General features: G+C 42.7%; 1 protein-coding gene across 8 annotated transcripts in view; it reads left to right on the top strand.

Moving 5' to 3' along the window:
* Positions 1 to 13,650, top strand: part of rgs12b (regulator of G protein signaling 12b) — a 42,527-nt gene that overhangs the window by 1,141 nt on the left and 27,736 nt on the right. For all 8 annotated transcript variants that reach the window (XM_071503904.1, XM_071503906.1, XM_071503910.1 and 5 more), the window contains 4 exons: positions 218 to 1,540; positions 1,917 to 2,156; positions 3,059 to 4,048; positions 8,959 to 9,078. In XM_071503904.1, the coding sequence (XP_071360005.1) occupies positions 455 to 1,540; positions 1,917 to 2,156; positions 3,059 to 4,048; positions 8,959 to 9,078 (2,436 nt within the window). In that variant the 5' untranslated portion in view covers positions 218 to 454. The remainder of the gene's footprint in view (positions 1 to 217; positions 1,541 to 1,916; positions 2,157 to 3,058; positions 4,049 to 8,958; positions 9,079 to 13,650) is intronic.

Genomic DNA, 13,650 nt, shown 5'->3' with positions numbered 1-13,650 from the left:
ACTAAATACTGCGCTTTACAAGAGCATAATAATAGTTTTATCTAACACTTTGGACGATTTTGTTAACATAATGAGTCGTTATGCCACCACAGAGCCCAGACAGTTTGATCAACATATGGGAAAAAAGTATGTTAGAGGCTCTGGTAGAGACAGCAAGAGCATGTTAAAGAGGTGAAAGCCCCAATGACCGACTTGCTTCTGTTCTGTTGTGCTGCAGGTAACTTGCCTGTGAACTGGAAGTGCGAGTGACACCAGGATGGGAGGGATAGCAAGACTGTGACAGAACTGAGGCCAAACTCTCACTCCCTTGCTGCATCTAGAACTGCTACTCATTTTTTCGTAGCAACTTGACAGCAGAGCTGTTTGACAAGAAGACAGACGCTGGATATGCCCTATGTTCCTGCTTGAGCAGAGCCTAGGGACATATAATGACTAATTGAAACTTACTGAATCCATGAACAATAGAAAGTTCCCTGGCACAATGTTCAGGCCAGCTGATGCATCAACCAAGAGACGCCCATGTGGTGGAAGTGGGCTGAACTTGACCCAGCCTCCCCCAGCCTCCTCCTCCATCCAGCAGGGCCGTATCCGTGCTGTGGAAGTGGCAAGAGGGAGAACAGGGTATGGCTTTACACTGTCAGGCCAAAGCCCATGTGTCCTCAGTTGCATCCTGAAAGGGAGCCCTGCGGACTATGTGGGCTTACGTTCAGGAGACTACATCCTCTCTGTCAATGACATCAATGTCTCCAAGGCGTCACATGAGGATGTGGTCAAACTGATTGGACGCTGCTCTGGTGTTTTGAAACTAGTCATTGCTGAGGGAGAACGTCACAGGCGACACCATCACCACCAACGCACTTCTGGAAGTCGCCATCACAGCAGCAATACAATGGCAGCATCTTACCTGGACTCATGCTCTAGTGATGATGAGTTGGATGGTTTCTATGACAACAGTGTTAACAACAACAATAACAGCAGGTCAGGCTGTGGAGCTCGTGGGGGTTGGTACAAACCCAAACTGGATTCTAAGCAGCATGGCATCCACAGAGCAGAGAAGGTGGTTGCGGAGCTGCAGTCTGGAGGAATTTTTAACATGATCTTTGAGAACTCCAGCCACTCCTCCAGCAGCTCGGACAAGGAGAGGCCTGTGGTTAGCTCATCTTCAAAGCCTCGTCCACTGTCTGATCCGGAGTTCCTTCCATATCGGAATTCTTCCCGTTCCCAGAGCAATCCCAACCTGCTTTCTGAGGAGGAGATGGCCCAAGTTCTGAATGACGATTCAGTCTTCCTGGAATCAGACTTCCGTCATCTCCACCTTCACCCCCATGAAGTGCAAGACGTAGATGTAGGAGATGGGGGCGACTTGGGCCTAGAGCCTGGCGAAGGCATCCTCAATGTGGGCATGATCGTTGGCTATCTGGGCTCCATTGAGCTGGCATCCACTGGGACAAGCTTGGAGAATGACAGCCTGCAAGCCATCAGAGGCAGCATGAGACGCCTCAGGGCAGAGCAAAAGATCCATTCACTGGTCCTGATGAAGGTGCGACTGAATGTTTTGTTAGCCATCAGAGTATAATAGCTTATTAATAACTTGTTAGCTATGTTTTTAATCCAGGAAAAAAAACAACAATAGCTTAATCTACACTTCAATTTCCTGGTTACCCCTTAAACTTTATCTTGTTGAGCCTCAAATAAGTCAAGATTTAATCATACAAATTCTCTTTATCAACAGATCTATTGCCCTTATCAAACAAAGAAGAAATTAATAAGATTACACCATTTCAGCAGTATAACTGTGTAACAACATGGAAACCTGTCTGTCATAATGTCATTGCTAATGTGTCAGGTAACTGTGATTGCCTCATTATTTTCCCTGGTATTAGTATTAGTAACATGCATTAATTATATCCTAACAGGTCATGCATGACAGTGTGCGTCTGTGCAGTGACAGAGGTCAGGTACTGGCCACCTACCCTGCAGAGAAACTAGCCTTCAGCGCCTGTTGTCCCGATGACCGGCGATTCTTTGGACTAGTCACGATGCAGGCCACAGACGACCATGACGATCATCACTTCAGCAACGGACGAGATGAAGAGGGCGGTTTGAGGACTTCCTGTCACGTGTTCATTGTGGACCCAGACCTCTGTCACCACCAGGTATGAAGGGAGACACAGGGACAACATACAACAGGGCAAATCATGCTTAATAGGAAATTACTCTGTTGAAATATTATGTTCGTACAGACACATACATAAACTATTCTTCTCTAATTGCAACATCATTATTATTAAGTATTGGATGGTGTAGTTTCGACTCGTTTGTCATAAAGGCTGGGGATTTCAAACACAATAAATGCAGTGGCCAAGAGGGGTTTCAGTTTTGCTCTAGGAAGTCCAGGGAACCTGAGGCTGCTTTTGAAGATGAAAAAACTGATTTCTTCAGACATTCTTAGGCACACCAAGGAAAAATAGCTGTAATAGAATAAAACAGTTAGCCATATCGGTTTAAAAGATTTGCTGGGTCTTCATCAGGGTAGAAATAATGAAAGAAAAAGGGTCTGGAATTTGAACATTTTCAGTAGTGGTGCCAAAACAATACTGTAGTTTTTAAATATAACTTATTGGGGGTTATAAACATACATTTCTTTTCCTATTTACCATACCAACCAATTCTCGACACATAGCTGCTGATATTTAATAGATACCAAATTGATGTTAAATGATGTTATTATGCTAAATGAGGAAATATCTGATTAAAGAATAAGTAAATAAGAATCTGACTAACCATTTGGTGTTAAATTACAACACAATACAATACAGTACTACGAAGCCAGCCTTACCGTCAATGTCTGACTGTCCTACAAAAGTTAATTTAGTGTCTAGTGACAGTGATGTTTATAAGAGAGAAACATATTAACAGCTATGTTTTATTTTTCTAGAAACATTTTGAACAGTTCAAATATATTTTTCTTCATGTATGTCATGGGGAAAAAGTGACATATGCTGTGTATCAGCAGATCTCTACCCACTGACTCCTATGGTGACTGTTGTTTCCTCAGGTCCATTTAGGTGTAGCCAGGAGGTTTGGCTTTGAGTGTACACCTGACCCAGATACAGGTGGCTGCCTGGAGTTCCCGCCCAGCTCTCAGCCTCTTCTCCAGTTTGTCTCCGTCCTCTACCGGGACATGGGGGACAACATTGAGGGGGTTCGGGCCCGGGCCTTCCACGACCCAGACAACGATGCTCAACAGAACCACAGCACCAGCAGCAACAGTGATAGTGGGATTGGCAACTTTTTACCAGAAGAGAAGAGCAACAGAGTGCTTTTAGTAGACCTCGGAGGTCCTCCCAATCACAACCACATCTCTGGGCCACGCCTCTGGGACAGCCCACCTTCCTCCCAGCAGGCCTGGAGCCCCACCCTTGGAGCTGCAGCCTCTCACCCACCTCCCCCTCCTCCGCCAGCTCTGAGAAATGGCCACTACCGTCACGATCCACACCTGGCTGACCTCCCTCACCCTCTCCCCTTAGCTCACCCTGATGTCCCCAGCAGGCAATCACGAGGGGTCCACCCTCACCACTACTCACCAGGGAAGCGGGGAGGAGCTGTGGGGGGAGGAGAAAAGAGAGGAGCTGGAGGAGCAGTAGGGGTGGAGCCGCAGAGGTGGCTGCCAGTCCATGTGCTCAGAGACTGGCGACAGCAGCACCACCACCACAGCCACCTCCAGGGCTTGAGCAGCGATCAGGAGTCCTACGCCGAATCCACTGACGGGTGGTCATCAGCCAACTGCAGCACCCTGCCCCCACCCATGAGTAAGATCCCGGCCGACCGCTACCGGGCCCCGCTGGCCCCCGGAGACCACCTGCCACCACCTGGAGGGAGCCAGCCTCCTCCTCCTTCACATCCCCACTCCCACACCCACCGGCTGGCTGTTCAGAAAGATGAGTGGGCTAAGAAGCTGTTTGGTGCTGGAGACAGGGAGCGAACTGGAGCAGAGAGAAGTGAAAGAGAGAAGAAACGAGGGAATACAAAGGAGGGAGAGAAAAAGGTAAAGCTAAAGCTGTGAAAGTATTTAAATTAGTCAAGAGCCTTGATTTTATTATTGGTTTTTATGCTTTTTACTTATTTAAATGATTTTGTTCACATTTTGTACCCACTCTATCTTCAAGCTTTCCATAATGCTGCATTCAGTGATGTGTTACACCGTGTCAGTTTGCGGGTTGAGGGGCTTTTGGAAGAGTTGTGTTAAAACTGACCATGATATGAGAAGCCCGGGCAGCAGGTAGAATCCCCCATCACACACCCCTGCTGTGGAAATTTACTCTGACTAGAGTGTGTCCAAGACTACAGTTTATTGAGGCTATAAATCCGTCTCTGTTCATCCCACTGCTCTCCTTCACATTTTCACCCTCTCTTTTTCAAGGCCTGGAAGTTCAGTCCTTGAATTAAGTTTCCTCTCATGCAGATGGGAAACTTTCAGGTGGTTTTCAAAACTCACCCCACAAAACTTCCCTGTGCTATACTGAATAATGCGAGCACCCCAGTTGGCTCTCTTCCTAGACTTAGTACAAGTGGATTGATGAGTTATTTATCCCCACTGCTCCAGTATCAGATCATGTATTATGCACTAGCCAGGCATCTGCCTTCACCTGAAAACCACCTGTTTCCCACCGTAATGAGAGTCAGTGCTAACAGCAGAGCAGGTATTAGACAAGTTTAGTAGTAGATGTGTAGTGTTTATAATATACTGTATGTTTCAATTAATTAAATCATTTTTTTGCTGACATATGAATTATGTAGAGATAAACATGGTTGCATTAGTAATGTGTAACAGTAAATTAAATTAAGATCAAACACTGAGATAAACAGGCTGCATTATTTTTTGCTGCAGTGACGTATAGTCCATTATTGACTGGCTGTTGTCGTTTCCAGACTAAAGAAGGGACAGATGGAAACAGAGTGATATATCCAGCCTGACTGGATTCCATCTGCTTAACCACTGTACAACCCGCCTGTTGAAATGCTCATACAGAATCTATACAAGTATGTAGGAAACAGGTGCCTTGTCACTGTGTACATTTACATATGACAAAGGTGCTGGGTGATAGACTCTTTTTCTTGATACTGAAGGAGGCTGGTGCTTCCCCCAGGAAAACTCACAGTGGACAGGGTCCCAGGGACCCCCAGGGGACAATCAGAGGAAGCGTTTACAAGGCCAGGGGCAGTATAGAGGGTGACAGTAGCAGGAAGGTGGATGTTAACCTCTCTGAACAATGTCCTCAGACTGGAGACGCAGAGCTTTGGAGGCTGTCATGGTGAGCCATGATTACTTATAGTCAAGATCAAATGCTGATTCCACTGCGGCAAATGTAGCTGTAGCGTTACTTTGTTTTTCTTTCAGTGTACTTTGTATTTTAGCATCACCTAGATATTATTGATAACTTGTTACCTATAGTATGCAGTGCATTGGGGATTTATATTTAAATACCTGTTACCTGTTACCTGTATTTACCACATGGTGGCACTGTTTCCTCAGACTCTGTAAGCCCCCTCCACTTCCATTGTCCATAGGAAAAACAAGAAAGCTATACATCTGCTTTCAAAACTGCTTGGTACCAGACGTTCATCTGGCCATGTGAAGTGGATATTATCGTGGTTTACTCATAGATCAGAAATTATAAGGAAACTTCATATTGGAAGAAAACTCTTAAAAGTATAAAAGATACAGAAACAAGCAGTTGAGTCTTGATGAGTGTGACACATTAATCGTTTTAATTTTTCATGTTTAATCAAAGAGAATATGTTATATCCAATATGTTGACTATGTTATGTCTGGTGTGTCTGAATTATTCATTTAGCCCTTGTTATAGTGGCGCAGCTAATGTTAACACAAGAAATAAGTGTTTTGTGTGTGTGTGTCGTGGTTTTTATGTTGACAGCTGTGTTGTTGTAAACAGGAAGGATTCCTTTTTTCTGTGACATTGATAGTGTGTGTGTGTGTGTGTGTGTGTGTGTGTGTGTGTCAGGGAGAGGGGGACAAGATCAACAGCACTGATAAGAGCTATGAGGTTTCCTCTAAAATTTAGTCTTTCAGATGTTTCTCTGAAAACGCTCTGTTGCAGCCACACCCAAAACAACCCCAGCACCACTGAGTCACATCGACATTTTATCATTTCCTTTTTAATCCAAATCTCATCTTCTCTTGAAAACTCCTTTGTTTGCCTCAAGTGTCAGTGACATCAGAAACAGACCAGGTTAAACAGAGGTCATATGAGAGTGTTTGTGTCCACGTTTGTAATCCAGTGTTCAAATCTGTGTCCTCTGACACTCACACTCATACACACTCACACACACTCTTACGCAGAGTTGACTTAGTATCCAGGCAACACCACTAGTCATCTCCTGATGAAATGCGCACAAGACCTGCTCCTAATCAGCCAGTTAGATTCAACATGCGCCACCATTTGGCCTCTGGAGCCTGTCAGCATTGATTAATTACTCATTAGTCAACTGGGGTCCAGTGATATATGCTCTCTGCTACACTATAAGGAGATTAGCCAAATGGCATTTGTGAGAGGAGAAACAGGAGAGAGGATGGAAGGACAACATTTGTTTCAAGGCTAATTGTAGACTTGTGAGGACAATGCAGGACTATCCTCTTTACTGCCCTACTCAGTGTGCTTACATCACTGTCAGATGGCTTTGGACAATAAATCCTGATGACCCAATGACTAATTGTCACATGCCCATTTTAGCCAACACTTTATGGCATCATGTAGCAGCTGGCCAGTTTTAACTTCATTCCAGTCAGTTGGTTTCCATTTCAGTGGTCTTCTTTCAAAAAGAAAGGTCTTCAGACCCCTTCAATTTTTTCACATTTTGTCATGTTGTAGCTTGTTGACACTTTCCTATGACACTTAAAATTTAGCTCAGGTGCCTCCCATTTCTCTTTATCATCATTGAGATGTTTCTATGAAAGTATTTTAATTAGTAAGGCACACACCTGTCTATATAAGCTCTTCCAGCTGACAATGTATATCAGAGCAAAAATCAGGTCAGCAGATGAAGGAACTGCCTGCAGAGCTCAGAGACAGGATTGTGTCGGGATATAAGTCTGGGGAAGGCTATATAAATAATTCTGCTGCATGGAAGGTTCCCAAAAGCACAGTGGCCTCCATCATTCTTAAATGGAAGAAGTTTGGAAGAACCATGACTCTTCGGCCAAACTGAGCAATCAGGGGAGAAGGGAATTGGTAAGAGAGGTGCTACTATGTGCTACTTTCTCACATACAGCTCTACAAGTAGTGTTGTTATCATGTCCATCCCCTGATTGTGTGTCAGTGTGTGTTTGTGAGCCATGGCTGTGGGGTTGACTAAAGAACTGCCTGGTACTGCAGGCAAAATCACAGGACTGTACATGCCTGTGTGTAACATGTGGAATTTAACATTTAAGTGGAAGAAAGAAACTGGCCTTGAACAGGCTTGCATGTGTATCAGGAAAGCTTCAGGCAGAGTTGCACAAATCTCTGTATGTAGGCTTTCGTGTAGGATTGTCCACATGTTGTCTCTGTCTTTGTTGTGTCTAACTGACATTTACACATTTAATTTTCTGTTCCACCAAACACACACACTCACACACTTGCAGGCAGGAGGGTTTAAGAAATTCCTGCCATGCTGTTTATGAATGTGCTATTGATAAACACCTGTTTGAGCTGGATTTGTGCTCCCATGGCAGGTTTTGATATAAAATCTTTACAGTCTCATTGATGCACTACAGTAGTATCAACAGGTGAACTCAGAACTTCAGCTTGTGGTTGCTATGGTTGTTATTAAACACAGTCCACAGTCCAATAGTAATATAAACACTGTAAACATACAATGCACTTATAACAAATTATTGCATTGAATACTGGTATGTTAGATGTTATATGTGGTCTTTGATTAAAATATTCAGTGGTTGCACCTTGACTGTGCTTTTGTAGGTTTAAATAATATAGCCTGCTTGAAACTGGATTTTTGAGGTTGATACCAAAACCAATATTGATAATTGGCAATGATATTCATTTTTTTTACATAAACATCTAGCACTAACAAGAATATTCCTTAAGGATGACTTAAGTTTTTTTAAGAACTGTGGCTTGGATCTCATACATTTTAAATAAATACGGATGTAGCCTCTGTGACATAGCCTCAGAATGGGTTGCCCCGCCATTGCCATCTTGGCAGTGCTTTGGTACAACTCCCGGCTGCCTGGTCTGTCTTCACTGTCTTCTAAATGGCCAAAAAATTACAAAAAAAAAGAGTGCTGTCTGGTGGGCAAAATATGTAATGGTGACCCTTCCAGTGACCTCAGAAATATTTGCCATAAGCTAATATTGGCTGATATATTGGTGTGGCTCTAATTCATATATTGATTTGTTCATTTTCATGGTTTTGGTTTCCACCTAAGAGTGTCAGTAAAGACTGACAAGAGTATGAGGGGAGAGGCTGAGGTTTGGTATGAAATATACAGTAATTCCTTGACCAGACCAGGACCTATGAAATTGTACATCCAAAACCTCTCAGACTACAGAGGAACCCTCTGTATCATCAACCTTTTGTCATTATTTTTGTTGGAAAGTTAAATGAGCATTGTTTGCTGTTTATTCTGTTTCTTCAGAATTACTGTTATTTATCTGCCCATCACAATTACTCGCAGCCCAATCATTCATTTCTACACATTCACACATGGGAGCTGCCTAGTTGACCTCTCTTCTGTTGTTGGCCTCTGTATTTGGAATAAAGTATCTTAAATTAAAGTTCAGCAGTAGCTATTTAGGGATTAGGGATTAGAACCAACAACCTCACCACCAGCTTGCTTCTCTAATTTTTCGGCTCCTGCCATCCCTACCTGTATGAAATGTACTTCATGTAGCACGTGAATTGAACATTACAAATTGCATGTCTCTCTCCCCTCAGGGTGGTCGGTTCCGTGGTCTGACAATGGGTTTCCCTCCTCTCCCCCAACGCTCCTCAGCCAGACGCTCCTTTGGACGCTCCAAACGTCTCAGCCTGGCCCGCTCCCTGGACGACCTGGAGGTAGGAGCGTATACATGCACACATACTAGAACATGCACACACACACACACACACACACACACACACACACACACACACACACACACACACACACACACACACAAGCATACACATAAAGAGTGCATACATCTGTGTCGTTTGTCAGTGCGGTGCTCAGGCTCAGTCTGACCACTGTTATTGTCACATTTGAGCCACACGTGCACCATCCATCTAATAATAGCAGCTTGTGAGCATCATACATCCTCACATGACACGTCAAGCCCTCTTCTCACCTCACATCACCGTGGCAACATACACACAGTGGTGGACGGAGCTGCCTTATAGAAAGAGCCAAGAGATATCGTAGTGTTATGGAGTTGGATATCTGCACACTTTTGATATCAGAGAATTAACATTAATTGAGGTTACAATTTGATACATGCAGCCATACATAGAAGTATTGCATTGTCTGCTGATTGGGTGCAGTGCAGCTTTACTGTTTTGAATTATACTTTTCTCCCCTTTTAGCTGCAAGAAATAACTGGTATCCAGTCATTTGAGAGCCATGGGTTTTCCCTAACAATATACCCATTTAGTTCTACTTTACAACATTTTATAATCAGAAAGTCTGCAGCAGCTTCTCTACTACTCTAGACAGGAAAGATACATGGGCTGCTGCCGTGTTTACTAAATTAAATGCCCCAGAGCCCCTAGGTTTGCACAAGGTAATATTAATTTAAATTATGATGGATTTAAACATTTGACATCCCATTTCCAGCATCTATTTTTGTCAGCTGTTGTTTTTACCTTTAAGTTACAGTTACCTAACTATCTACAGAATTAAGACAGCACATTTAGATTAAACTGAACATACTGAGTCTTATTCATCAAGACCTCAGTTTCTGAAACACCTTCAAGAGGCTGTTTAATAGTTAAGACTGGGTTTTAGGGTCATGGATGGGCTTTCAGTTGTGATGGTTCAGGTTAGGGTAAGCGGCTAGGTAATGCCTTATGTCAATGGCCGGTGCCAGTGAATATAATAATAAAAGCATGTGTGTGTGTGTTTGTGATTGTGTAAAGGTTGACAAGACAAAAACAGAGTCCTGCTGTCTGTGAGCACAATTCATAACATTAGTTTTGGTCCTAAGATAGTGATCAGACGAAAGCTAAACATTTCCGCCGTTTAGTGGCTACAGGGGCATCCTGGGAGCAGATAAGCAGATCCCACACTGTTGCATCAGAAGTGAGTTTTTTTAAATATACATTTTTGGCATTTTTCCTTTATTGGCCAGCACAGCAGACAGTGACAGGAAGAAAGGGGAGAGAGGGAGCTGGGAATTACATGCTACAAAACTCTGTGGCTGGATTTGAGATGATGCATTTTAAACATTGGGCCCCAAACTTTTTAAGTAAAGTCAAGCTGCTTTGTGAAGTTTTTATGAAAAGAATAATCTGAATGCATCATATTCTACACAGCCAAATGGAATTTCTAGATCATTTGGTGCCTCAGATTCTGCACACAAATTTACATTGTTGTTTTGCATCACCTCAAACTGTAAATTGTATTCATAATGTTATTAGAAAGGGATTGCACTTTGTACTTTGCTGTGTTAATGTCCAGTCCATGTCAGTTGCAGTTATTTTCTTTTAATAATAACACACATATTAACAAAGGTGATTCATCATCAGGTGATGTCAGCAGCACCAGTGCATTTCTGCAGACATCTGAATTGACCAAATATGACACAGGGGTAGATGTTTCTCTGTCCCACTATCAGACCATCCCATGGTTTCTCTCTTCTTTCTTCCTCATCAGCCCTTCGCCCTCCCTCCCCCTCTATTCTACCTTTTTCTTCCGGTCGTTAGACCTTTTTCTCTTGCTACACATGCGGTAATGTCGACAAACAGAGAGAGCTTTGTGTTGTGAGAGGGGGGAGAACAGAGAGATTGGTGTGTGTGTGTGTGTATGTGTGTTTGTGTGGTGATGGCGGTGGGGGGCAATGGGGTTGGAAGTGTTAGCTTGCACTTCTAATGAGCTCTGATGAGCAATAAGCTGACATTCCCCTCGTTAGTGAGGCCTCAACACAAAAGCACATACAGTATAGGCACAAATATAGGACACACACACACACACACACAGTGCTCAGCCATCTTGTTGTGAGAGCTGTTTATGTCTTTATGTATGTGTGAATGTCTGCCAGTACTTGAGGCTTGCTGCTTATCTTGTGATGGGTCCGATTGTAGCGCTTAACCATTACACACTCACACACACACATAGATACACACACAAACAAATAAACAGACAATGTCTTATGACAGCAGTAAGGGAAAGAAGTCAGGCTGTACACATCTGCTCTCCTCCAGCTGTGTGTGTCTAGATTTCAGTTGTCCGTTGAACTTGTTTGCTGTATCATTTCCCATTGCCATACACGCATGTAGTGTAAGGGACACTTTTTAAAAAATACATGCGTAACTTTGTTTGAAAGCACTAATGTTAGAAACCACAGAAAGCTATTTTAGAGACCACCATCAACAAGATAAAAAAACAGGCTCACATGATGCTAACTAGATTAACCATTTCAAAGGACGTAAACACGCACACACACACACAAACAATTCTCAAGTGGTCCTCAAAGGTTGAGATCTGAACAGCAAGGTGATTGTAGGCGCATGTGGTCCTACCTGAGTAAGCTATGAGACTGGCAAATGAAAACAGGCACAAATTATCAGAGGTCGAACACACAAATATAAGTACCAAATAATGCACACAACAGGCTGATTGCAAGGCTGATTGCTGCTGTTTCCTCCATTCGTTGCAGTATAAATTCTCCGTGGTGGAGCTCAAATGTTGTTGGGAGAGAAAATTCCAACAAGATGTCTATCACAGAACAGAGAGAGATGTTTCACCAGCACAGGGCATCAAATTTACTGCTTTCTCGTCCTTGAACATGAAGTATTATATGGTTTTGTTATTCTTAAATCTGTGTGAAACTGTGCATGCTTATGTTTTGTATGTGTATGCTTGCTTTTGCATCTTCTTCAAAGAAACATTGATTCAGAGACCTAATGATCATTTCTTCCCAACCAAGACAAATGCAGTCTGTTTCCTAATGGGGAATAGTAGGAACTCTCAACTGATCTCACACACAAACACGCATTGTGGTGCGAACTCTCACACTAATGTCACCATTAATAAACACTATGTTTTCACAAAAACAAAACAAAACAAATAAAAAACAAACTAAACTAAACTCTTAAAGGTTAGGTTCTCATTATGTCAAGTCTGTCATAATGCAATAGTTACATGTCCATATGAAATGATGCTGGTTATCTTGTCTACATTTGCCATAGAGAGATCCTCTCCTAACATAAAATCCAGATCTTGTTATATACAAAAATGCATTCTTAGGTTCAGCTGGAGCTGATATGCGGCTTCAGAAGTTTAAGTTGCCAAAAGAAAGTGTATATCCACCATAGTTATGGTCAGTTTAGTGCAAAATTCACTCTGAGCCACAGGGGAGCACAAAGACAAAAAGAGTACATTTTGGCACTAAAAGGAGCACTTTGAAAGTTACTCACTTGGTCTTGAGATTTTTTTCCATTAAATAATTATATTCTAACTAAAGGAGCTATTTGTAAGTTTTGCTAATGCTACATATTCCAATGTTAGCATTCACAGCTGTTTACTCACCAGTCTCGCCAAGAGCTTCAGCCATTGTTGCGTTTACAATAAAGTGGTTAGAATACACCCTCTAAGCAGCACTACTTCTTCTGGGCAGACTGGATGCTACAGTGACAGAGACGGACCAACCAGGCAGGAGCTAGCATGCTAACTTCAGCAGAAGAAAAGAAGTAGTAGAAACAGAAGCTAAGTTGCACTTCCATTAAGTCAGGTGGGACCTGCGAGAGATAGATGTTTTAAAAAAAATGAATGGCCAACATTGAAGCAGCAGATATTCTGAAGTCTGGCCATTAGACAGAAGGACTGGATCATAGAATTCCCATGATGCAATTCAGTAGCATCTTTAATAAGACTTTTTCTTTGACACTGTATTTCCACTCCATCCTCCTGTGGGCGATGTAGGTTTTCTGTCAAAAATTGGAAGTCTTAAGCCATGTTTGCCCTGCTGACATCATCAAGGTTATGTTTTTTAAAAAAAAGGCACAGGCTCCTCCAGAGGCACAGTAGACATTTACTGTTTTTACAGCCTGAGTAGCTCTAACCATGATGAGTTAACTGATCTTAATATGTAAAACTAACTAACACTTTAAAGAAACATTGATATATATATTCTCTTCTACAGTATTTCCCTGTCAGACATGCTTTTAACATGCAGCTGACACCACTGTTGAAAAGCAGTGTGAATGAGCTGCTGGGATAGGCTCCAGCCCCATGGTAACCCTGGACTGGAGTAAGTCATATGGACACATGACCTTTGTCTACAGTCGGTCAGTAGTTAAAGCACATTGAAATGTGAAAATACTGCAGGAGCTGTGTGTCAAGGCATTTTGAGGAATTGTAAACTCTGTTGTAATCATGGCTACAGATCTCAATCTTTGCAGTCAGCTGGAGGTTTCTCTTACTCTTCCACT

The sequence above is a fragment of the Trachinotus anak genome, unplaced genomic scaffold (genome assembly GCF_046630095.1).
Source record: "Trachinotus anak isolate AG129_WGS33_773 ecotype Australia unplaced genomic scaffold, CSIRO_AGI_Tana_v1 ptg000019l, whole genome shotgun sequence".
NCBI classification, from domain to species: domain Eukaryota; kingdom Metazoa; phylum Chordata; class Actinopteri; order Carangiformes; family Carangidae; genus Trachinotus; species Trachinotus anak.
Note: the sequence above shows the minus strand (reverse complement) of the source record. Positions and strands in the feature narration are given on the sequence as shown.